General features: G+C 37.2%; 1 protein-coding gene across 4 annotated transcripts in view; it reads right to left on the bottom strand.

The window, feature by feature from the left end:
* CCSER1 (coiled-coil serine rich protein 1) overlaps positions 1 to 26,896 on the bottom strand; it is an 813,931-nt gene that overhangs the window by 448,881 nt on the left and 338,154 nt on the right. For all 4 annotated transcript variants that reach the window (XM_087962870.1, XM_026672653.2, XM_087962869.1 and 1 more), the window contains exon 6: positions 24,783 to 24,993. In XM_087962870.1, coding sequence (XP_087818996.1) covers positions 24,783 to 24,993 — 211 coding nt within the window. The remainder of the gene's footprint in view (positions 1 to 24,782; positions 24,994 to 26,896) is intronic.

Genomic DNA, 26,896 nt, shown 5'->3' with positions numbered 1-26,896 from the left:
TGCATGTAGAGGAAATTCATTACTGAGATAGGAAAATCCTGTACTCTACTAGGAAGACAATCCACAGTCAAATGTTTCATACTTACGTCCTGCAAACAAAGATGGAAGAAAGTGGCCTGAGATTTGCAATTTCTTAAGCAACAACAAGCATACAAAAAGGAACACGTCTTTGTGACATGCAAAAAGGATCTTTGAAATCTTTAACCATCTATCTCAACCAGATAGAAGTGCTAGAGAGTCAGTGCTCCTAAATTCACACATCGAGTAGTTTCAGAATGGGGAGGGAAAAAATGTAACAGCAAACAGCAACAGTATGTTCTTCTACTAAGTTGAGAAACATTGTCAATCTAAAATAAAAATAAATTCTCATTTCCCTCTGAACATTAAGTAGAAAAACAGAAACTTCTTCTGAGGAGATGTATGTTTGTTTCTTTTAGAGCACGGGTGTCAAACTCGCAGCGTCACATTGATGTCACATGACATTTCGCAACGTTTTTCCCCTTCACGGAGCTGGGGTGGGCATGGCCTGCTTGTAATGCATCCGGCCCATGGGCTGCCAGTTTGATAGCCCTGTTTTAGAGGAACTGCAAGAAAAATTTCAGCACAGAGTGAATGATTTGATATACTTCTTTAATGTCCTTTGGCAATAGTCAACCTGATGCCTTCCAAACATGTTTAATTATAGCTTTTATTTTACCTACTGATTTATCAATTTTAGAAATCTTCCATCTCCCTTGAGAGGGAAATTCTTCCATAAATTCTGAATATTATCCTTGCTAGTTGGAGTTTAGGATAGGTGTGCTTTAAAATAACCAGTGTCCTAGTGTACATACCATTCTAGGCATGTGTTCTAGGCACATGTTCACAATTATATCTTTATTGTGAGGTTGTGACAAACTGATTGCCCAAGATTTTGTGTTACTAAAATACACATCAGGTTCATGGAACATTGACAGAAGACAAAAGGAGCCAATAAATGGTTACATTGGCCAAACCCAATTTGATGTGCAGATGACAAGTTCTATATATTAAAAATCTGTCAAATATAGGATTTAAGTTTGGCATAAATGCATTAAAACTTACTCAACAAATCATGCAGGTAATATTAAACCATCAAAAGGATGCATGCATGTGGAGATATGGTTATGTCCTTTCTATTTACAGAATAAACACTGTACAAACACTGAATGAGCACTGTCTCATTGCTACTTTTCTTTATAAGTGAATTGATTTTTTTTTAAGGAACAGCACATTGTCTGTTAGAATTTCATTATTTAATTGAGAGAAAACTGAAGTTGTCACAAACCCTGATTTGTCTGGGGTCTAAAGCTCAGGATGCTTGTAAGAAAATTGTCCCTTAGGAAATACAGAAAATAGTTTCCGTACAACACTTCAAATTTGATTTTAAAAATCTCTATTTGAACATTATTATGTTTTTGACCAATGGCAGACGTAACAATTAAACTCTTAATTAAAACTGTTAAATAAAGTTTTAATTGACAGAATGTAGATTCCGCACAAAACATTTGGGTTAAAAAGCTGCCAGTTAATATTTAAATGTGCAGCAGATATTTTAGCATTTTCCAGAAAGAAAATGAATGTTTAAAAGAGGACTACTTGATTGGATTACAGAAATTCAGAGGATAACTGAATGGTAATATCTTTCCTGTAACTCTTTGCTGCCATATAGTGATCATGGGGATTTTACACTCCAGATCTGATTCATTCATTCATTCAATCAATCAATCATTGCCTTCTCTTCCCAAAATACGTTGTTTTAATTTGATCCTCTTGTATTAAAAGTATTTTTTTTTGTTACTATGTGCTATTCAATTGTTAATTGATATCAGATTTTTTTTAACCAACAGAGACAGAAAGACAGGGATAGGGAAGAGTGAGTATTGGTTTTATGAGTTGACTGCAACTGTAATGTAAAAATACATTATTCATACTTTATAGTCCTTTATTATTTCACTATGATTTTTTTTAAAAATGACTACAATGTAGTGTTTTTAAATACAGAAAAGTAATTAAACTAAATTAGAAAATATGTGTTATAATGGAAAACAAAACAAAAAAAAGGAAATACATCACTTCCTTTTTAATAGTTGTCCATTGAATGACTTTATCCAGAAATGATGTTATTAATAACCATAAATATGTATGTATCCCTGAAACCATTAATACAATATTGTGTAAAAATAAAGAAGACTGTAGGGATATATATATTGGTAGAAACCCAGTCACATATTTGGTGTTAGAAAGAGAAAATCCTTACAATGCCCTGATAGATTTATGTCTGTATCTGACATTGAGCAGTTTTCAGAAATGACAAAAGAAGTTGTCAAATGTGAAAGAGACAGGTAAGCCATAAATGGCTTGACACACAAAATCAAATAGGGTATTTCCGTTTCTCTGAAAGATTTGGTTGACTAATCCACCAATTGAATCTGGGAGGAATGTTCACAAGACTTTCATTTTAATTATGCATACAATATAAAAGCTAAATGATAAAATATTGCACAAATACTGGACTAGATCTTTTCATATATATCATGACGGAGAACAATTTACGGTTTATTATCCATATATTTCTATAACTTTCATGCCTGGGATTGTTTATTATCTTCAATTAGGCACAACAGTGCATCCTATGGCAACAATTTTTGAATTGATGTATCTCAAATGAACTACCATACAGAATGCCTCCAAAATCCAGGACCCACGATTACCACACATTGTAATTTGGAAACATTGAGACCATTTTGATGCCATGCTGTTTCACTACAATCAGCCATGATATATGACCACCATTTCCAACTGTCTCTGACAGCTACCTACAAAGAGTAGCATGGTGGCCTAGTGTTGAAGATGCTCGCCTCCCACTCGGAAGGTTGAGAGTTCAGTCCTAGGTAGTGACAGATATTTCTCTCCTAGGATGCAAAGAAAAAACAATTGCTGTGAACATCAGTAAGCATCAGGAAGGGCCTCTGGCTGGTAAATGCTCAGCTCCATGCAGTTGCCCCAACTCTACCTCAAATAGGGATTATGTGGTTATAAAAAGGGAGGTTTTTTTTTTTCTGCCAGCTTCCTACAAGGTATAAGTCAGTATGGAAGCCAGCAGGAACTCTAAAGTCACTTCCACTCCAACTGCTTTTTTTTTTTTTTTCCTTCTAGTGGTTATTCTTTTTCTCTGTTTTGGTAAGGAAATATCTCTGATGGGTCATGACTTGTCTCGTATGTGCATAAAGGCTTGTGTTGCTTTCCAGAGAGCTGAAAGCTCTTCTCCTTTTCAAAATAGTTTTCTGATATTGTTTCTCCCAACATTGTGAGAAACTGTGAATAAAATTGTGTCCTGTATAATTTTTGAAGATATGATTTAGGGGATTAATTTACTCAAACCTAAATTAATATTTTATTCTGGTTGAAAATACAAAATATCATCACTTTATTTCCACACATACTGCTTAAGAAACATAACCTGGGAAATGTAAAATAAAAGAAAGAGAAAATAAATATGTTCAATAGTTGTATTTAACTATGTCATTTCCCCTACATGACCACTACCGGGTTTTTAAAACTTAGAATTACTTATTTAATATAGCCATATATATTTCCCAGAAGGTTTGCATAAATGCGTATGTAAATCAAGTGGTCAAATTTTTATTTCTCCATTTTATTTCTGTTTTAATTATAAAGCATTTTAAATCTCAGCTACAGATACTGAACCTAACTTTTGATCATTTATTCCATATATTTTTTTTTAAAAAAAAATCCATAAATTAATTTAGCATTTATAGCCCTAGAAACTGGCAACTTAAGTAGACTTTTTAAGGTAGATTTTGTGTGAAACAAAAGCCAGTGTACCTTTTGAAGTCACAGTTAAACATTCTTGGAATTTAAATGTGGATATCCAAAGTACAAAATAACAGAGTTGGAGGTCTTCTAGCGTAACCCCTTGTCCAGGAAGGAGACCAGTGGTGGAATTCATCTTTTTTTATAACTGATTCTGTGGGCGTGGCTTGATGAGCGTGGCTTGACTTGGTGGGTGTGGCTTGGTGGGCATGGCAAGGGAAGGATACTGTAAAATCTCCATTCCCTCCCCACCCCACTAACCTGCTTCCCAGCTCCGTTCTCCTGTGCAGGGCAACAAAAGAAGACCCAATTGATCAGCTGGGACTCGGGAGACGGAGAATAGATGGGGCGGGGCCAGTCAGAGGTGATATTTGTCAGTTCTCTGAACTACTCAAAATTTTTGCTACCGTTTCTCCAGAACTGGTCAGAACCTGCTGAATACCACCTCTGGAGCCTATGCCATTCCAGACAAATGACTGTCCAGTCTCTTCTTAAAAACCTCCAGAGTTAGAGCACCTAATTAATTGTTCTCACTGTAGTATGTAGTAAAAGATACTGAAGAAGAAAGTCGCATATTAAATAGTACAGAAAATACCACAACGACCCAGACACACCATGACAGGCACAAATGATGGACACTGGAGAAGAAATTAAAGGGAAAGATCCTTGCAATATGATACAAGCCTTTATTCTCCTACTAACACAGATAGAAACAGTTCTCAAAATTGATTGCCAATGGCCTGAATTATGATCCCAATATTTAGGCAATCTTCTCCCTGAAAAAAAATGTCAGAGTATAAAATCTGTAGTACTTGGCCTGTAAAATATCACATGTGTAAGCTTTTGTGCATATTCAAGAACATCCTCTGAAAGCTGAAAATGTAATTCTCATGTGGCAAGGACTAACAGTTGCATGGATGGCTGACACTTCCAACTTCAACTGCTTTTTCAAACACGAAAAAAAAGAAGAAGAGAAGAACAGTGGTTTTGTCCTCCTATGTGTTCTTGTATTATGAGCTGCTCTCTTGTATTGCGAGCCACTCTTAAAAAATTAAAATAACCTATAAGCAGGCAAGGAGCCTTGGCCTATCCTTGATGCATCTGTCAGCTGAACTTCAATCCAAAGTTCAGGCCTCAAGAGTCTCAAAACTTTCTTCAGTTTGGTTTGGCCTAAGTCCTGGAGAAAAAGGGCTAAAAATTGAATCAGAGCAGTTTGTTGGCTCAGCATTAAGAAATAGCAGTATCTTCAAACCAGCAGGGAAATGTTTTTCTTTCCTCTTTTTTTTTCCTCTTCTTCTTCTTCCTAAGACATAAACTTCTATTGCAGGATGAGAAGCTCCTGTTAAATTTGTCTCTGAAATGCCACAGGAACTCTCTGTTTTTGCTGCGATAGGCTGAACTGGCTACTCTCACAGAAACAATATTTGCTACTGTGCTCCTATATTTGTGGATCCTATTTAAGCAATTTTGGCTCTGACCTCCCTCTTTACCATTACCAATTTATCTTTCCCCATCTGACACCCTGCCCCCCAATGACACCGTTCACATGAAATGTTTCTCTCTCACAATCATGCTTCGTACAGCTGATGAACTTCAGGAAAATTATATGAGAACACAATGCCACAATACAGTGATTGATCGGCCTTTGAATGGTATAATAGAATATATTTACTGTATATCGACCTTTGAAGAAAAGGGGACAAAGGGAGATGGTTGCTCATATCCCTTATTAGAAGTTGTAACAATAAAAAGGCCTTAGCAAGTAGGAGCATCTAGCCAAGCTTATTTAGGCTCAGTAATACAGCACTGGACCTAATTCGTATTTTAATAAGAGATTGTTTAGAGAGGTTATGGTTGTAAGGTATACTGGGAAGAAGAAGAAGAAAGAAAGAGGGAGAGGTAATGAGAGGGAGAGGGAGAAAGAGATTCTATTAAATAACCAAGACTTGAGCAATATCAGAAAGACAATAAATAAAACAACCAATATTTTTTTTGTCAAAACTTGTGCATCAGTAAGTACTGTTACCAAGTTCAGAAATTATATTTTGTAGCAAAGCACCAATGGAGTTGATAGATATTTCATTCTAACCCTGTTCTTGCATCAGATGAAAACCTTTTTAAAAGGTATAGTTTCAAGGGGAGGATTATCCTTTTTTATGGCCTCCCTAGCTATGCTATGAAATGTTGATTGCCTTACCTGAAAAAGTGGACAGAGAACTGATATGACACAGCTTTATGTTTTCTTTAAAAGTTTTTATTTGTATTTTATGTACTGCATTAACTTCAGGGTTGATTTAGGTCCTTTCTGAATAGAGAAAACTCGTCGATGAGGAAACCATTAAGAAAGTCTATTAACCTTTTCTGTCCCATGTCTGCCAAAAGGGAGAGAATAAATGCCTCTATAGGAATAACGTGACAACAGAGAACATTAAGATCAAGTTTTCCAGGCGCTTTACATTCGGCTGTCAGTCTGCAGCATTGTGTCATCATCCACCTTTAAGCTATTTAGCACAATTTCTTTAGCCTGTGTTACTGCTCTTAAAGATATTAGCTGTGCCAAACCAAGTTATATTCATATTTTGAGTACAAATTTAACAACAGTTAAAGGGGAGAGAACACCCAGTCTCAAACATAAACCTCTGCTTTAAAAAATAAATTATTTCTACTAAGATATACCTCATGGCTGTTTAAAGTTTTTAGTAATCTGTTCCCACCTGTCTTAACTAATACAATATGGCTGATTTGCTTCTAATTATTATTTATGGGGAAAAAAATGAGCCTTCTTCTAGTTAACCAGTTAACTATATTGTACAAAACTGCTGGCCTAGATTGATGTCAAGACTTCTGAAAATCATTTATTGCTTGTCATCTGCATATAGGTAGCCCTTGACTTATGTCCACAATTGAGTCCAAAATTTACATTGCTAAGTGAAACATTTGTAGGTAAGTTTTGCCCCATTTCTTGACAAAGTTGCTAAGTGAATCTATTAGGCTGCTTTCCTCCCCCCCACTTCATTCCTGATCCTGCCTTTCTACCACCAAGATGGTAGCGTGTTCACATGCAGCAGCCCCGATTGTAAACCCTGAATGACTGCCAAGGTACGGACACTTCTGAGAGCCCGGGATTCTGCCTTTAAGGCAGGGGACAGGGATATATACAGAGAGGCCAGGGAAAACCTTAGAAGAAGCATTAAGACAGCAAAACAACATATACAAATATAAGGTGGAAAACCACCTGGCTGATAACAACCTGAACCAAGTGTGGCAGGGACTATAAAGGCAACATGAGGAACATGGTCAATGTTGACACCTTGTTGGTAGAGGGGTTGAACATCTTCTTCACCCACTATGAGGTGAAAAGACCAGACCCTCTAGCCTATGCCTGCCAGCCTTCTGATTCCCAGCCATTCACCCTATACGAACATCAAGTGAGAGCTGCACTGAAGGCTGTGAATCCCAGAAAAGCTGCAGGTCCAGATGGGGTGCTGGGGATAGCAGTAAAGACTTGTACTGATCAATTAGCAACGGTCCTGACAAAGATCTTTAACATCTCCCTGCAAACGGTCTGTGTTCCAACATGCTTGAAAACAGCCACTATTGCCCCAGTCCACAAGAAAATAGCAATTAATTGTCTAAATGATTACAGACCGATTGTGTTAATGTCACTAGTGATGAAATGCTTTGAAAGACTGGTTCTCCAACACCTTAGGACATGCCTCCCACCAGACTTTGACAAACATTCTCAGGGACAACTCACACCCCAGTCAGCACTTCTTCACTTTCCTACCATTGGGTAGGAGATATAGAAGCATAGCCAGCTGCACCAACAGGCTGAAGAACAGTTTCTGCCTGTGGGCTGTCAGACTTCTGAATGGAAAATAACTACATGTCAACATAGTATGACAGATTTGCGGAACCGGCACATTGTGCTACAAGGTCACATAGGGTAATAAGATTGGGTCTGGGTTAGGGACTTCTGTCCTCACTGTGAGTTGTGTGTGGGGGTGGGTGCATGAAGTGCATCAGCAGGAGATGGTGATTGCTTGCAGGAGAAGTTGTTTTGTAAGTACTGCGCACAAAGTGCGCATGTGCGCATAAAGTGCACACTCACTGAACCGGTTGTTATGCCGGTAGGATCCCACCCCTGCTTAACAACCATATTATTTACTTAACAACTGTAGAGATTCACTTGTCTTGTTTAACAACAGAAATTTTGAGCTCAACTGTGCCCATCAACAGAAAGTAATCTTGATGATTATCCTATACATACTTGGGTACCAGAATGAATTTCAGTCTCCTTCCATCTACTATTGTCAATTAAAAATTCAGCATCAAAAACTCTTTTGATAAAAGTGTCCCCCAAGGCAGAAGCTACCTTATTCATATGAATTTGAGGTCATGGTCCTTTTCTATAATATCAGATTACACAAAGGCATTTTTCCCTAATATAAGGTAGAGTCCTACACTATCATAAAGATGACCTTTGGCAAAAAAAAGGACACATTCTTCATATCTACGGTCCTTCTCAGAATAAAGATGAAAGATTCTCTCCAGGAAGCTTCCCGCTCCCCAGACAATTTCTTTTATGAGAATAAGTAATAGGGCAGTTTTCACACAAACACCATGCCTTGCTTCACTACTCTCTTTCACACCAGGTTATTTTTATTCCAACAGTCAATTTCGGGTGAAAAGATCCACAAAGTTGTTCCAAATCACTGAATTCTTGGGGGAAAAGTCTACCATACTGTGAACCTGAATCACTTAAAGAGCAGTTGCATGAAATGTCATAATCTATCAAAGAAGGCACTGATTTCTGAAATGAATGATGAAACTCAATTTGAACTTGGAATAACCTGTTTCAGTTTTGCTTTTTTTTTTTTGCTATGTAGTGATATGTAAAGCTTAAGAAAGTAGACTATTTGTCTACTTACAATGATTTCAACTCATTGATGCATCACAAAATATCTATGTAACAATTAATGTAATTGCTTTTATTATTTAATACTACAATTCAGTTGTGGCTAACCTTTTTCAGCTCCTGTGCCGAAAATTATGTGCACGCGCTCGTGTGCCAGCACCCAGAAGGCAATGCACATGGCCCCCCCACAGCCCCTGTGCATGTGTGTATGACCCCCGCATGCCGCCCATCTCTATACCCACATGTGCGATCCCCTACATGCCATGCATCTCTGTGCATTTGTGCATGACCCCCCACACATGCCATGTCTTTGTGCATCTGTGCGAAACCCCCCCCCCATGCCAACACCCACCCCCCACACATCTCCCGCACACATCCCAGCCCTGTGCATGCATGCCAAATACCCTACAATCAGCTGGTGGGCGGGCAGTGCATGTGATTGTGCAGTGGGTCTTTTCCGGGCAACCTCTCATGTACTGGCAGAAGTGGCTCTGCATGCTCCTTCCGGCATACATGCCATAGGTTCACTATCATATAATCCATCCTTCCAATTTCTCCTTGCTAGTATATTATAAATTCTAGCTTGGAATGGAATAAAATTATTATGTTACTTACAAAAATACAGGCCCCCCAATAATTAAATAGCTAAGCTCACTGTGCTTATTATTTGCTCATATTAAAACATAAGGCTAAGCCTGCAATTCTGCACACAATTATCTAAGAATTAGAAATATTTAATTTAAAAGTGCTTCTTTCTGAGTTGGGAAGCAAAGGTCTACACTGTTAATTTGTTAATCAATCTGCACTTATTACCAGTCTCTTAAAGGAGTCATCGGGTCTTTCCTATAGCCTATAAAAGCAAATTATTTTCAATAGCTTCATTAAGAATGCTCTCTAAATTTATTTTAATTTATAAACTGGATGAAGCACTTACAAGTACAAAAGAAATGTCTCCTTTGTCAAACTGACAAACACCTGGACTAATGCTTTATATTACTGTCAAATGCCATCGATAAGCAGCAATAAATAAAAAAATAAACAGTTGTTCCAATTTCTTGCTTTTCACACATATGTATAAATATTATAGAAAGATATATGAGAATCAGTTTGCTATTATAACTGAGTAGGTCTCTGAAAAAGCATATTCAACCAAGTTAAGGATGACAGCTTAATGTGGTGATACACATTTTATGTCTGTTCACAGCCACTTCAGAATATAATGTTACAGAAAGCAGAAAGGAAAAAGGATTAATCCCATAGAGTTTACATTCATATGACATGTCTAAGGATAAACCTGGGCTAACAAAATATAATTGTGGAGGTCATTTAAAATCTACCTCCAACTAATTAAACTGATTAATGGCTTAATCTATGTCCTGATTCAGAGAACATGATAAGACAATGCTGACAGACAAACTGCCTGGCATCATACATGAAGTGAAGCAAGTAAGGTATATTATTTCTTCAATCTACTGAGTTTTCTGGAGGACTAAACACTTCTGACTCTAAAGCAGAGGTGGTATTCAGCAGGTTCTGGGGAACCGGTAGTGGAAATTTTGAGTAGTTTGGAATACCGCCTCTGACTGGCCCCACCCCCATCTCTTCTCTGCCTTCCAAGTCCCAGCTGATTGGCTGGGTCTTCTTTTGTTGCCCTGCACAGGAGAACGGAGCTGGAAAGCAGGTTGGGGGGTGGGGAGAGAATGGGGATTTTACAGTATACTTCCCTTGCCATGCTCAGCAAGCCATGCCCAGCAAGCCACACTAAGACCACCAAGCCACGCCTACAGAACCTGTAGTATTTTTTTTTAAAATTCCACCACTGCTCTAAAGCCATAAACATAAACATAGAAACATAAAAACCTAAAAGTTATACAAAGACTGTAAAGAAATAAATGCAAAACATTAGCATGTCATTCTATTTACTTGGACACAACCAATTAAAGTAAGTGAACTAGGATCCTGGAGGACCTCAGGCACAGGCAAAAATAGAGCTGGGCAGAAATAAAATATTATCAATGGCTCTGCTCTCTGCCGTCAGACATTGGTGAAAGTCAATGATGTACTGTTTTTACCGCATCAGCTTTAGAGGTTTAGGAAGGAATCTTAAGCAAACAACTACATATAGACACTTGGTTAGTCACACACACTGAATTCACAGGTGGCAGGAGGCCAAGCTTTGATTATTTATTTATTTGTTTGTTTGTTTATTTATTTATTTATTTATTTGATTTGATTTGTTAATTGCTTACAAGATAATAGGTATAAGTATATACATAGTTATGAATACATGAAATGGGTACATATAAGAAAAATAAAAGAAACAATAGGACAGGGACGGTAGGCACATTGGTACACTTATGCACGCCCCCTACAGACCTCTTAGAAAAGGGGTGAGGTCAATAGTAGACAGTCTAAGGTTAAAGTTTTTGGGGATTGGGGAAGAAACTACAGAGTCAGGTAGAGTATTCCAGTCATTGACCACTCTGTTGCTCCATGGCATGTTGAATTAGCCACAGTTGGCCAGGCTCACAAAACATGTCAAATCACCAGCAGTTTCCATTACAGAAAGTAAAAACTGCAATAGGGCTTACTACAAACAATTGAATTGGCTACCTTCTAAGCCTAGCCCATACAGCAGCAACCAAATCAAAACAAATGAGAAAAATTTGTGCTCGCTGGGTGTGTTTAAACAGCCACTTCCAGAATCCCTAGGCTGTAGGAAATGGAAATTCGTTCAATATTCTGAAAGCTTTTTGGTGTAAAAATTATGTCCTATTTTTAATGTTTCAATTGTTATAAGATCTTTTAAAATTGCAATAAGACTTTTTGGTGTGTTTTCTTGTAAAGATTAACATTAACTACTAGCCTAAAAATACACAACAAAGACCTTAGAATTATAAACCCAGGAAAGCAGAGGTGGTATTCAGCAGGTTCTGTCCAGTTCTGGAGAACTGGCAGCAAAAATTTTGAGTAGTTCAAAGAACCGGCAAATACGACCTCTGACTGGAGATTTTACAGTATCCTTTCCCTGCCATGGCCACAGAACCGGTAGTAAAAAAAAAATTTGAATCCCACCACTGCAGGAAAGAGTTTGTGTATATTTTTCTGAGAAGAAATGAAATAGGAGAAGAGGATGGAAGGGGAAGGGAAAAGGGAAAGAGAATGGGGAAGGGGAAGAAGAAAAAGGAGGAGGAGGAGGAGGAGGAGGAGGAGAGCTCCATTGAAATGAATAGGCTTTATTTCCGAGTAAATAGAATAACAGAGTTGGAAGGGACCTTGGAGGTCTTCTAGTCCAACCCATGCTTAGGCAGGAAACCCTACACCACTTCAGACAAATGGTTATCCATTCTCTTCTTAAAAATTTCCAGTGTTGGAGCATTTACAACTTCTAGAGTCAAGTTGTTCCACTGATTAATTGTTCTAACTGTCAGGAAATTTCTCCTTAGTTCTAAGTTGCTTCTCTCCTTGATTAATTTCCACCGATTGCTTCTTGTCCTGTCTTCAGGTGGTTTGGAGAATAAACATGCATGACAATACCTTTTGTATCATGTAACTTCACAAGCCTGTTTAAATAGGTACTCATACATATTTACATGCTCCTCCCAACTTATTTAGCTAGAGGTTCATCAAAAGGGCTTTATATGCATTCAATAAATTAAAAGGGCATATTAAGAAGATACTGATTTGTGGCACAAGGAAGAAACAACTATGCATAGTTAATACTGTTATTGATATGGTAAACACAAGTTAATATATGTAAGATCTAACAGCAAAAAAGTAAATAATGGTCACAAAATATTAGGTACCAAGGACAGAAAGAGGAAGGGTGGCATGCCTTTCTCTGGGATGGAAGAAGTGCAGTACATAGATATTTTCAAAGACACTATGTGAGAAAAAAGATGAAAAATGATGCAGTTGCTGTATAATGTGTCCTTGAGAAACTACATCAATATTTAAAACGATCCAATCATTGTTAAAACAATGAAGGTTAAGATAAGTGATGGAATTATATCAAGGACAAACATATCCATATATTTTTAAAAGGAGACATTAATGGGGCTTTTGTCCAAAATGATATTTGAACTGGCAATAGAACTTTAAGGGCATGGGTAATACTATGTAAGGCTACCATAAATTTAGCAATAGCTGCATTTAACTTCTACCTTAAGCATGAGAAAATCAATACAGTATTTCATTGTTTAACAATACACTCTAGCACAGGGAATGAAGAACTTAGAATTTTTTAAAATAATATCCCAACAAAGGAAACAATAGAGGAGTCTGTGATTCATTATATATCACAGATTTCTGGTCTTCCTCAATACTGGACAATGTTAGCAGAGATTTCTGAAAATGATCAAATGTGAAGGTCCACAGATTCTCTCTCTTCCATACATTCAATTAATTTATCCTGCCAATTCTGATTCTTACAAAGCTTTACCAGGACCGTCTGTGTGCATGATCAAGGTATCAGCTTTGGTGTGCCACAAATGAACATTTTGATTTTCCCATTCTACAAAACTATATGATACTTCAGGTGTCTCTTCATTTCCCTCAGCTCAGGGCTCTCCAAATGTGTCAACTTTAAGACTTGTGGACTTCAATTCCCCAAATTCTCCAGCCAGGCTCTGACTCTGTGGTTTCTAATTATGTTTATACTTATACCTATTATCTTGTAAGTGATTAACAAATCAAATAAATAAATAAATAAATAAATAAAAAATTATGGGAGTTGAAGTCCACAAGTCTTATAGTTGCTAAGTTTGGAGACCTCTGCCTCAGCTCTTCAATAACTGCAGCAGATCTGAGAGTGGAAAGAAGTTGTATCAGGACAATCCAGTCAAGTAACCTCATTTCCTCATTAAACCAGATTTTCAGAAAATTCCCCAACACTTTCTGAATCCTGTAGCCACCTCACGCACACAAATCTAACAAGTGCTTTTCCTTCTCTGCAGAAATCAGATTGATTGGTTCATCATAAGAACGAGAGCTTGATGACCTCCACTTTCTAATCATGTTTTGTCTGCTCTGAGACAAACAAAAAACAAAAAAACAGATCATGTGCATCAGGTCCCCTGTGAATTGGTCATGTCCATGGTTGTCATGGTGACCATGAACTCTTATCAACCCGTTATTCTATCTGTATTGTCCCAGTAAGCTTTGTCCCATCATAAAAGATCATTTCATGAAGATAATAGAACTGAGTTTCTTGCTTTGCATTTTCTGATTAAGAAAGAAGGACAGTTCAGTCATGATAGCAATGCAATTTCCACAATAACTAAAATTATGCTAATTTACAGAAACATAAGGGGTCTTCATGCATCACAACAGCCTTTCACACTTTTTAAATATACACTCGGTGTTTCTGTTGCAAATTTAAAGAACAAAAGCTAAAGCATGCTGCCTATAATAGTGACTACCCCTTGCAAATGCAATTGCTGACATTCTGACTATTATATTTTACAGCTGGGGGAGGAAACATTGTAGTAATTAAGCATAATATTGTACTGTAATACAAGCATGAAATACACCACCTGCTGGCAATTGTCTTTACTGTGTCTGAGAGATGCTTCACAATTTGCTATACTGTAACTCAAGACAACTGGAAATTTTGGATTTATAGAGAAGACTGAATACTGGACATGCTTGACAAATACTGCATTGTAGTAGCTATCTAATCAACGATGGAGAACAATCAGATGTATCAAAATATATATATTTCTTCTCTTCCTGTCCAGGTTATCTATGGATTTCAAATGTAACTCTGTTGGATTTCAAATATTACACTAGCTTTTAATAAGATGCTAACCACATTTCAATTTGCGAAAGACACAAAGTGCCAGGCAAGGGAAAATTAACCCTTCTCTCCAAAATCCAGGGGAATATTTATTTTGTAGATTTTGTGACCTGGGAAAACCCTGACAAAGGGGGAAATTGAGGAAAGTGAGTAATGGAAATATCACCTACTTCTCCCACTCTAAAACAGGCCTATGAGAAAAGTAGATGCTCATTTCAACACCTCAATAGAGGTAAACCTATAAGACAATTCAGAAGTTTCAGCTGGTTCAAAATGCAGCAGTTTTGCGCAAATCCGGATGTCTTCATGTGCCATTCCTTTGCATTGTTGCTGGTTTGCTTCTGGGTCCAATTCAAAGTGCTGGTTATCACATTTAAAGCCCTACATGAGTTGAAGTCCAGTTGAGTAGTGCAGTGGCTTAGAGGTGGAGCTCTCGCCTCACAATCAAGGAGGCTGTGAGTTCTATCCTAGGTACAGGCAAATATTTCTCTCTCTGGGCACAATGAAAATATATCTGCTGAACAAAACTCCGCAATGGCGACAGGAAGGGAATTTGGCCAACAAACGCTCTGCTAGCTCCATTCAGTTGCCCAGTCTCCACCCCGCAAGGGATTATAGGATCATTGAAGAAGAAGAAGAAGAAGAAGAAGAAGGGTTGGAGCCAGGTTATTTGAAGGTCTGCCTCTACTGAGTTCCATCTACCTGGCTCATCAGGAAAGATATATTGTGGGTACCATCTATCAGACAAGTACATCCAGTGAGAACAGGATGTGATGGTTCCCTCCCTGTGAATATCATTCCCACCTAGATGCTTTTCTGGAACATACAGAGTTGCTCAAGTGGCTGAATTGTCTTTGTTGCCACCCTGGGAGGGGGAATTTATGGGATTTTCTACTGTGGATTTTTAATTTTGTACACTGCCCAGAATCACCAGTTGTGAATTGGATGGCCACATAAATTTGTTTATGAATGAATGAATGAATGAATGAATGAATGAATCTAGATGTCCCATATCTAGTTTATCACAGAGATGCCTAAAATAGTGCATAATGCAAAGCTCACACATTCATGTGTGAGAAGAATGCTCATTATGTTTCCACAAAGCATCAGAAGTGGGATCAGGTGTTGAAAGTCTCCTGAACTTCCTGGTTATGTATGAGACCACCTTTAGCCAAAAATCTTTAAAGGATAACAAATAAGAAGAAATTAACCTTTGTGCAAGTGAAATCCTTGATATGAAGGTAAGGTGGCTGTCTGAACAAATTATTTGTTTCTGCAAATGACAAAAATATTCAGGGCATGAGGAATGAGACTATTTGAAATACTTGGCCCTTTAGGGCAGCCATTCATGATCTCAGAAACTATATGTAGACAAAATACTTTTTTTTTTCTCACACAAAGTCACAACTGTTGTGCTTCCCAATCACATGATCACATTATGGCCTATGGCAACCAGCTCACATTTACCACCCGTTGCAGTGTCCTGAAGTCAAATGACATCAATTTGCAACATGTTTTTTTTTTTCTGATTTCCAGTGGGTTTTTTTTTTTTCAGATATGGCAAAAATGACCATTTGTGATTATACACTCACTTAACAACTATGTAATTTGCTTAGAGACTGCAGTGACATGCTTTATAAAAATAGTTGAAAAATTGATGCCTGTCAAGGAGCAACAATTTTTCCTTGCTACCTAATAATCACTGACTTAAAACCAAAATTGAAAGATAAATTGTAGTTATTAAGTAAGAAGTACATGCATATTATTTTCTAGTATCTTATCGTTAGAGCCTTTTCACAGGCTTTAATGATCAGTATGAATTAAGATACAGAAATAAACATATATTATTTATTTTTTTATTTATTTATTTTATTTTATTTTTATTTATTTGATTTGCCAATTGTTTACAAGATAATAAGTATAAGTGTATACATAGTTGTGAATACATGAAATGGGTACATATAAGAAAAATAAAAGAATAAGAGAAACAATAGGACAGGGACGGTAGGCACGTTGGTGCGCTTATGCACGCCCCTACAGACCTCTTAGGAAAGGGGTGAGGTCATTAGTAGACAGTCTAAGGTTCCTCTGTCTGGCTTCCATAATATTTGAGACAGATTTATATGTTACTGAAGGCTCAGAACATTGTTTTCCTGATGGTATACATTTTTCACTCTATTAGTAGGACTAATTTTAGCAGAATAACAGAGTTGTAAGAGTTGTAAGTGATCTTGAAGGTCTTCTTGTCCAACTCCCTGCTCCTTATAAAAAATATTTTATCTAATGTGTAAGGATGCATGGGTTTAAATTTTCCACTTAGACCTGTAATAAAGAAAACACCAACTTTTGAAGTCATGTACTTCTTGAAAGGAGTGTGTCTTCTTTCAGAAATAATTATTTGAAACACAAACTGAAATGTAATCATATTTAGTTTAAATTAGAAAGGCTAATTTAATAGGAGATAATGTGCAAATCCTTTTCTTACAAGAACATAGAGCAATTTGTCACAAAAACAGCAGACCAATTTGCATCATAATGGGTTCCCTTATCATTTCAGAGTATAATTGTTTAGAACATTTTGATACAGTTACAGCAAACACCCCACAGAGAGATTTTCAAGTTGTACCTAAGAACTGCTGACATTTACTACTGCCTGCATAAATCTCTGAGGCTGTATGTTAGATGTTAATAAAAATCATATGAGATATAGACAATTGCAATCTCTAAAATAACATCTTCTAATCCATATGCATTTGGCAAATATAAGTATTTTTAACACAAACCAAAAAGGAGGCAGTTCTGTCAGATGTGTAGAAAGTAATCTGTGAAACAAATCTGATTCCCAGTGCTACTCAGTAACATCATTTTAAAGCAAGAGACATCAAAAGAGTTGTTTACTTGAAGAAAAAGATGCATGTTGTCAAAACTTGAGGCAAATAGAGATTTAAATATTCATAGGAGTGTGATGCTAGACTGAATATGTACACAGGAGATATCTTCCATACCTTACTATGGGACAAAATGTGTCCCAGGATTCTGGCAGTTACCCCAATTAAATCATGAATCTCGAGCCAAACTTCCAAAACTTCAAAAGGATTTATTGGGAATTAACATGTCCGGCACTGCCTGGGTATAGCTGACTCTGAGACACATAATTCATTTGAAAAAAACACTTCTTTCCTCCTTTTTCAACCTCAGCTGCGCCGCGCACACAAAAAAAGCAGGAAATAAAGGACAGTCAAAACCCAGGCAGGCAGGTTGGCCAAACAGTGCATCAGACATTGAACCTGTTCAGTGTTTGCTGCTCTTCAGAGCTACCGGTAGCATCCCATCCCTGGGAAAATACATGTAGTGCAATGTATGTTTAGAAGCATATTCTGGCTATTGGAATGGCTGTCCGCAGGTTGAGAAAGGATGGGAAGATGATATGCACTGAGGATATTACCTAGGTTGATAATGAAACATTTGCCAGAAAGCAACCAAGCTCAGAAAGCACCAAGGGCCCTGCAGCATTTGATGGAGGATATTTGTGGCATCTCCTAGCCTTGACCAGACAAATTGTCTTGCTTCTGTAACTTAAAAGCAAAGCCCAGCTGCTTCTTTTACCCAAGGTAGATTTGTATAAAACCAGGCCTAAATCTTTTGGGTTTTTTTTTTTTTTTTTCATGCAAATGTGAGAATAAGCCATTTTCATTTTTTCAATAGTTGCTAACAATATGCACAATTAAATCTTTATTCCTCTCTACATTCTTTCTAAAATAGGTATGGGAAAATATCAGTAGTGATGAAAATCAATACTATCTCTGATCATATAAAGCTGAATATATAGTAGAACTTGAAAATCCTTCCCCACCCCCAGCTATACATCCAGGCTGCTTAAAAAATAATGTTAATATACAATACTAACTACTTCACATATGCTAAGCCACGGTTTAGGTTCTTGGCAACGAGTGTGTATTTGCCAAGGTTGCAGCACCATGGATCACATGATCACCATTTACAAGTTTGCAATCTGGCTTCTGACAAGTTAAGTTAATGGAGGAAGGTGGATTCAGTTAATGATTACATGATTCAGTTAATGACTGTGGTGATTTGCTTAAACAATCTGGCAAAAGTTTGTAAAATTGAGCACAACTCACTTAACAATTGCCTCACTTCATGACAGAAATTACATTCACAACTGTGGTCATATATTGAGGATAACCTGTAATGAAGAAGTGAGATTGATTTAAGGGATGGGATCCGAGAAGTTCTGTTTTAAAAGATGGTTTTGCTTATATTTTACTTTATTTTTCATTCTGTTCTTTTCTTAGCCTTTTATTCCTTATGTTGAAACTTGGCCTCGCCTACTTTGGGAATATAGCTCTTTGTATATTTAAACTCTAAGTTGCAAGTGTTGATTTAATATATTTTTGCACACAAATGTATATCTCAAGATGATGAATACTATAAAAATTTTAAAAAACAAATTAATATGCCAGAAGAATCCCAGTAGGTTAAAAGAAAGCAGAATAATCCTATTTAGGAGGACAATAGTTAGAGATTCATTATTGTGAATTTACTGTGAGTTATATATTTAAAAGGCAGAGCCTCCGCTGCTTTTTTTCTTCCTCTCCTGAAAAATAAAAATAATAATTGCATTGCTCCAAAGGAAAAGAGCAAAACTGATTCTCTCAGGAGAAAGACTCTCAGGATGAAAGTGATTCATAGCCGATATTTATTTTAGCTATCTCCATCCTGCACAGCAGAGAGAAGGGCACTGGTAGTCATCTTACTGTATCATTTGTAAGTCTGCAGAAGTACTGGCAGTAGGACTAGAGTGTATCTTTGTTTGCAGGTAAGTTATCTTTCTACAGATTTGAAATAAAAAAAAAAAATGTCACCAGGATAGAAGAAGAAGGCAGTGAGGGAAAGAGAAAGAGGCGGGGGGAAAGCTAGAATTTTCTTTCAAACATGAATGCTAGGTGAAAAGACTTTCACTTGGCAATCAACCAGGAATGAAATGACTGTTCAAAGTTCACCGGACACTTTCATAGTGTGAAATTAAAGAGAGATTATTATTATTTTTTGCTATACGGTTCTCCGTTGATGTGCAACAACTAATTGTTTATGTCCTGTTAAGATTTTTTTTTTTGCATTGTTTTGTTTTTACATTTTGAAATGATGCTAGAAAATAGAAGCAGCAGCTCTGGGTTTGCCTTCCATAAAATCATTATCATAACTGCCCCCAAGAAAACTGCATGTCTGTGTATTAGGAACGGAGCTTGACTTCAGCCTCTCATTAACTGTAATGTTAAAAAGTCTTCCTAATTCTTTATGGATTTACATCCTAAATGGTTAATAAATAAAGTGCATTTTTTTAAATCAATAATAAATAAATGTGTGAGACTTATTTTACCAAAAAACAACAACAACAACCTATGAAAACTATTATGTAGTAGGGTCAGAACTCCAAATAGTTTTGGATAACAGTCTATTAAAATTATGGAATTTTAATAATGTAAGCTAACCAGACGCACCCTTCATTTTCACAGGAGTAAATTTCTAAAAAGAAATATGATGTGGGGTCTTTCAGACTTTTCTACAGTCCTAAACCAACCTCTCAGGATCCTAAACAAAACTATTGCTCCTCACTTTCTTATACATAATTTCTTTGTTCTCAAACTAAATGATTACAATAACTAGGCTTGTTGAATAAGCCAAAATGGTCTATTTCTCAAGCAATGCGCTTAGACACTCCGCTGAACTAGAAACAAATTGTATTAATTTGCTATGTAAAGGTAAGCATGGATCAGGGTTCATACCAGTGGTGGGATTCACATTTTTTTTATTAAAAATTGTGGGCGTGGCTTGGTGGGCATGGCAGGGAAGGATACTGTAAAATCTCCAGTCAGAGGTGGTACTTGCTGGTTCTCTGAACTACTCAAAATTCCCACTACTGGTTCTCCAGAACTGTTCAGAACCTGCTGAATACCACCTCTGGTTCATACATCAAGTTGAGTCATAAGAAAGGTGATTTTGTCAATGTGATTTTTGCTTAGCAAGTAGTGCCTATCCAGCAACTGTATTGCATAAACTGTAGCTTATGACCTAAAGTGACTATAAATCCAGTTCTTGTATTTATTCAATCCATTGGTTAATGGAGTATCTGCTACGTAGTGTGATGTACAATTTAAGTCATTGTATATCTCGCTGTTCCTGTTTAGCTTTGAGTTCAATATTTTTTATGTTCCTACATAAAACTTGTATTTTTAACAGATTATATATCCAAGAAATACAAAATAGAAAGTCTGAAAGAAAATCTCCATCAGGTATTGCTGCTGCTAATATGATGATGGCGACTGGTCACAGAGTTAGCCAGATATTATCTGTTCACAACAATGTAAAGTCATATTGGCCTTTGTATGAATCACATTCTTCCCAAGAACCTAAAATGTCATAATGTATCAGCATATCACATGAACAAATTGAAGGAGTGCGGCCTTTTTCAGTTGATGAAAATTTTGTCAACCTGCAGAATTTCTAAGTGCCATCCAAACATTTTTGGTATGGCACCCAATGCACCACAGCTAGTTTATGCAATAATCTTTCAATTTGGATTCTCAGATCTTGATACTTTGTGATCTTCTCCAATTCTTTGCCTTTGATTCTACTATGCCCTAATATTTGCCACATGAATTCTCCATACTTATTTACTTTTCAACCACAGTTGTATCTAGTGTTTTATGAGCAACAACTTGTTATTACTATATAAACAAAAATCTGCAGTCACATCTGCCAGGTCTTAGCTACTGTTGACTTCCATAGGAAGTTAACTTCAAGTTAACGTATATTTAATATATGCGGGTGAAATCCAAAAGCAGGGAAGAATTTAACATTTTGTATTTGCATATTTATTGTTGCTTCACACATTTGAAAATTACGTTTGACAACTTGGAACTTTATTTATTTTTTTTCAATCCAATTAAGCTGTTGGGAGACTCAATTACTACATAACATGGGTTGGGAACTCCTCAAATGCCCTCCATCAGATACTTCTTTTATTTCCTATTGCTTTTTATTAACAGAGTGGATGAACTCATTAGGAACCTTGTTATCATTAACTTTGCCTTCTTCATTATGACAGACATTTTATCTCTGTGGCCTTTAAGTACCACCTCATTTAGTCCAAAATTATTCAGACTATGAAAGGAACAGTGCATGTTCCATTCACTCCTCGGTTGTGTATGAGAGAATAATCTTTTATGTGCAGATTATTTGAAGTGCAAATGACTCAGAAAAAGAAATGGGGTTCCTCAGCTCCATTGCCAAGTCATTGGAATAGTTGGCCTAAAGCATACAAGAAATAGAAAAATTTCTGAAGTAGAAAATTTGCGCTTTGGGTTTCTTTTAAGGGGAAATGTTTACAAATAAATACAGAAGTATGGAGAAATCAGTATTTCCATAATGATACTTTTGTAGCCACTACTATAGTTACTGTTTATATATGTTTAGCTCAATCCTCATATTCATCCTATCCAGCTTTCCAACTCAACTTGGGACTCCTTGAATGTTTTCATCAGGAGTTTGTCTGACAAAAAATTGGATAAGGATGAGATTATCTTCAACTTTATTTTTAATAGTTAAAGAAGAACGTAAGCAGGATCAAAATAATTATTCTTCCCTCCGGTATGATGATCCTTAAATAATTATTTATAACAGTTCTATCTGAAAAGGAATAGCAATGAACTGAATTTTATATCAACCAACAACGTGATTTGTAACTGGATAGCAAACAGATACTGAAGCAAAATAAACAGGTGGCTTGAGATATATTACTATACTGTTGTCAGAATCCATTAACCATAACAATACATATAGGCACTTTTATAAAATGACAGTTGTGATGTTGAAGAACAATATTAAGGACAATATTCATATTTAATATATTTTAAACTTACAGAATGATGATACTTTTAGCACACATTATTTGAAAAGGTTTGTTTTAAACTGAGATTTATTCAATAAGTTTGTGTGCTGATTAAAACCTCATTTAGTCAACAACAAAAAATACCTGGAGAGATTTACAACTGAATCTTAATGCCTCTTAATTTGTTAGATTAAATTAATTATAAATGCCTCTTAATTTTTAAGAAATTTGGAGATATCATTGGTCTCAGAGAGAAAGAGTATACAATCCTTATTTAAACCTCCTACAGATTTAATGCCAAAACTGATCATCATGACTGCTAGTTATTGATTTTATAAATTCCAGAATCAGTTATTTGCAAAACCCGGAATGTCATATCACAGCCAACCGCTCAGTATATCACATCATGGAACTCAGGAGTCTCACCACAAAACCTCAGGATGTTACAACATAGCCAATGATCCAGGAGATTACAGCACAAGACCCAGGATGTCAAAACAATAGAACTCAGACGGTTATCACACAACCCATTACCCAGGTTGTTACAACACAGGAGGCTGAGAGACACACAGTCAATTCCTCAGCCACACATGTTCTTACAAAAAAGCCAGCCAATCTGCAAACATCAACTCCACCAGCCAATCAAGAAATGACAACACAGCCAACCTCCCCACCAGTATTTATAGAGAGATGGAAGCTCAGATCACGTTTTGCTCGCACAAGCACGAAGCCGAAAGCACCAACCTGAAGAAGGCAAGTGGGACCTCATCAAAACGTTGCTGAAATACTCTCAATCTTACACGGGAAAAGACCCGAACACACCAAGACCTGTATGTATGTATGTATGTATGTATGCATGTATGTGTATATACATACATACATACATACATACATACATATATATATGTATGGTATTCAGCTTTGTTCGGGTATTTTCCCACATCATTGTAGTTGTGCTTTTAAAGTTGTAGCAACGTTTCGGCAGAATCTCATCTGCCATCATCAGGCTTCTGTATTGTGATCGTCTGTGAGTCAGACTTTTACAGTTGTTTCAGTTTTAAATTTGGGCCTAGCCTAGTGCTGTGCCAGAATGGGTTTTTCTCCATCCTGATTGGTTGGGAGCCTTGTTCTGTGTTTATTGGTCTTGGAGTTTGCTGTGTTCTGCTTGATTGGTGTTTCTAATATCTTCTGTCTGTTTTGTGGCTTTTTTTTGTGTCTTGATTGGCTGGCAACATTTTGATCCTGTATTGGAGGCTTTTAGTGCAGCTTGGCTCAGAGTAAATGGACGGCTATCATTTGTTAGGAAGCTAGGTTTCATCTGGGTGCCTGGTTGGGGTGTGTTTGAGCTGGAGGTATCAGGGGGGATCTGTTTGTGCCCAGATGTTTGCCTGGCTAGTGATGTGGAGCTTTTTTTGTTTGTGAGTGCAGGCTTCCAAAGAATTGACAGTCTGGTGGAATCATCTCTTCTATCCATGCTTTCAGGTCTTTTTTCAATTTATATGGCTTCTCTGATAATTCTGTGGCTGGGGTTTTCTATAGTGGCTAGGGTTTTGGTGCCATTGAAGTTGATGCTATGACCTGTGGTTTTCATGTGTTGGACTATTGAGGAAGTGTGTTCCAGCTTTTTTACTGCATTTTTGTGTTACCCCCCAGTGTGTCCGAAGACCTATTCAGTTTGAATCAGGCAAAGAAGCAGTTCAATTATTCTGCCAGTAATGCGTCCTTAAATGTGTCCCTACTCCCCCACGAGGTCAAACACAACCCTGATGAGGCCCTCAATGAAATTGAGTTTGACACTCCCGATCTAATAGAACATCTTTAAGAATAATTTTAAAAAAACGTGGGCGCAGTGGCTAAGATGCTGAGTTTGTTGATCAGAAAGGTCTGCAGTTTGGTGGTTCAAATCCCTAGTACTGCATAATGGAGTGAGCTCCCATTACTTGTCCCAGCTTCTGCCAACCTAGCAGTTCGAAAGTTGTAAAAATGCAAATAGAAAAATAGGGACCACTCTGGTGGGAAAGTAACAGTGTTCTATGTGCCTTTGGCATTTAGTCATGCCAGCCACATGACCACAGAGACTTCTTCGGATTGCGCTGGCTCTTCGGCTTTGTAACAAAAATGAGCGCTGCCTCTTAAAGCCATAAACAACTAGCACGTATGTGTTAAGGGAGCCTTTAAAGAATAATTGTAGAATTTAATCAATGATTTACAAATAACATAAAGTGATTGTTCTTTAGCGGTCAATCACCCCATTGTTATTTTTTTTAAACAAATGGTACTATTTTGATTCTTTAAAAGCTTACCTCTTGGAGAACCCGCTTCATTTTCAACAGCAATGTTTTTACCGCTGTACAGTCTTGCATCATTAGACGGAAGGGCAAAGATTCCAGACCGCCACCTTCCTCCATGGCTGCAAAAGGCCATTCTACAGATGGGCTGTTGGCCAGCTGGTTTCCGCGAGGACATCGTGCTTCCCCTCGATCCACATCCTTGGATAACTTAAGAGAAAGGTTCCTGTCAAGAAATAACATCCATATGTTAGCAACAAAGGTGATATTCAGCAGCTTCTGACCAGTTCTGGAGAACCGGTAGCGGAAATTTTGAGTAGTTCAGAGAACCCGCAAATACTACCTCTGACTGGCTGGCCTTGCCCCCATCTATTCTCTGTCTCCCGAGTCCCAGCTGATCGGCTGGGTCATCTTTTGTTGCCTTACACATGAAAATGAGCTGGAAAGCAGGTTAGTAGGATAGGGAGGGAATGGGGATTTTACAATATCCTTCCCCTGCCACTCCTACAAGGCACGCCCACCAGGCCATGGTTCGTCCACCAAGCCATGCCCACAGAACTGGTAGTAAAAAAAAAAAAAATTGAATCCCACCACTGGTTAGCAAGGAACCCTAATGTGGGTTTATTTTTAAAAGAAAATGAATTAAAAAGATGAAGCACTGTTCAAACAAAGGCCTATTAACTTTCCCTAAATTCCCTGCATTCCTAGCACAATGATCCATAAATCTGTTACATCACAGTGATTTCTGAAGAACTTGAAAACAAGGTTCCATACTCAGCCCATTACTTACCTATTTAAATCTGAGGACAACATCTCAATTAATAAGGAAAAGCTATAAAACTCATAACCCTACAAGCCCTTTGAGAAAGAGAAACTGATTCAGATTCATAGACAAATAACTTGGCACAATAAATTCCAAAATTAAAGAGCAAAAGAGAAAAGGAAAAGAATACAAATAAGGTAATGAAGACAGGAGAAAGAGAAAGAGGAGGAGAAGCAAAGTGTTAGTTAGGAGACAAACAGGAATATCTCAGCATGCATAAGAAACTGAACCATGCAAATTACTTTTCTGACTATATACTTTATTCTTTGTGTACATTTTGGTTCTAATTTTTCTCTCAATAAAATCCTAACAGCTGTCTATATAGCTGATCATTTTGAATTATGCTGTCAGGTTGCCTGCAACTTAAATATGGCCTTCTTGCCTTAATGGCCTTCTTGCCTGAGCCCCACAATAATTATGCATAATTAGTTCATAATCAGTGTTAGGTATAACATTGATACCAAATATGGTTTGGGTGAATAAATATATAAAACTTAGATATCATGGTTTAAGTGCTTATCACTTTAAGTACAATGCAGCAGGCAATTAGCCGATTAAGGGTGCGGTTAGAAGTTACAATATAAGGAAGCATTAGAAGCTGGAAAGCTGTCTGTAACTGTGTGCTGCTGCGACTTACTGTGTGTTACTGTGACTAACTGTGATTACTGACTGTGAGTGCCTGTGACTGAACTGTTATTGTTTGCTACTGTTTGCTGAATATCCAGCGTTTGTTTCTCTGGAGAGTGAAACCGGAGGAGGAGAAGATATCTTTATCGGCTGATAAAGATATTGCAAGGACTCTTAACTTGGACTATACTAGTGAGTCTTACTGGATGGAAATACTGTGAATGACTTAATGGACTGAATGACAATGCTTAAACTCTAACTGGATTAAAAACTATTTAAACTACAAACAGTGTTTGTGTTCAGTGTGTGTATACTCTGGGGCCCTTCCACTCTCGTTTTGGCTTCCTGGTTTGACTACTGCTGCAATACTCTTCTAGGGTTAATCCCCAAACCCTAACATTGGTTATGGGCCCAGCAGCATAGTCTAAATAACCAGGATATAGCAGAGAGAGTTGGTGTGAGTTGCACATTACTGTAAAAACAAACTGTTTTAATTAGTTTAAAATAGTCAAAATATCTGAAGAGTAATGGCACAAGTAAATTTGTCACAACTGTCCATGATATCCAGGCTGGATGGAACAAACTATGTTTCATGGTCAATGAAATGTAGTTTACTTCTACGCAGAGAAGGTTTGTGGGACATTATAGCAAACCCACCAGATGTGAGTAGCTGGGATCC

This window comes from Notechis scutatus, chromosome 4 (assembly GCF_049901735.1).
Source record: "Notechis scutatus isolate UNSWTSFEM ecotype Mainland chromosome 4, rNotScu1.2, whole genome shotgun sequence".
Lineage (NCBI taxonomy): Eukaryota > Metazoa > Chordata > Lepidosauria > Squamata > Elapidae > Notechis > Notechis scutatus.
Note: the sequence above shows the minus strand (reverse complement) of the source record. Positions and strands in the feature narration are given on the sequence as shown.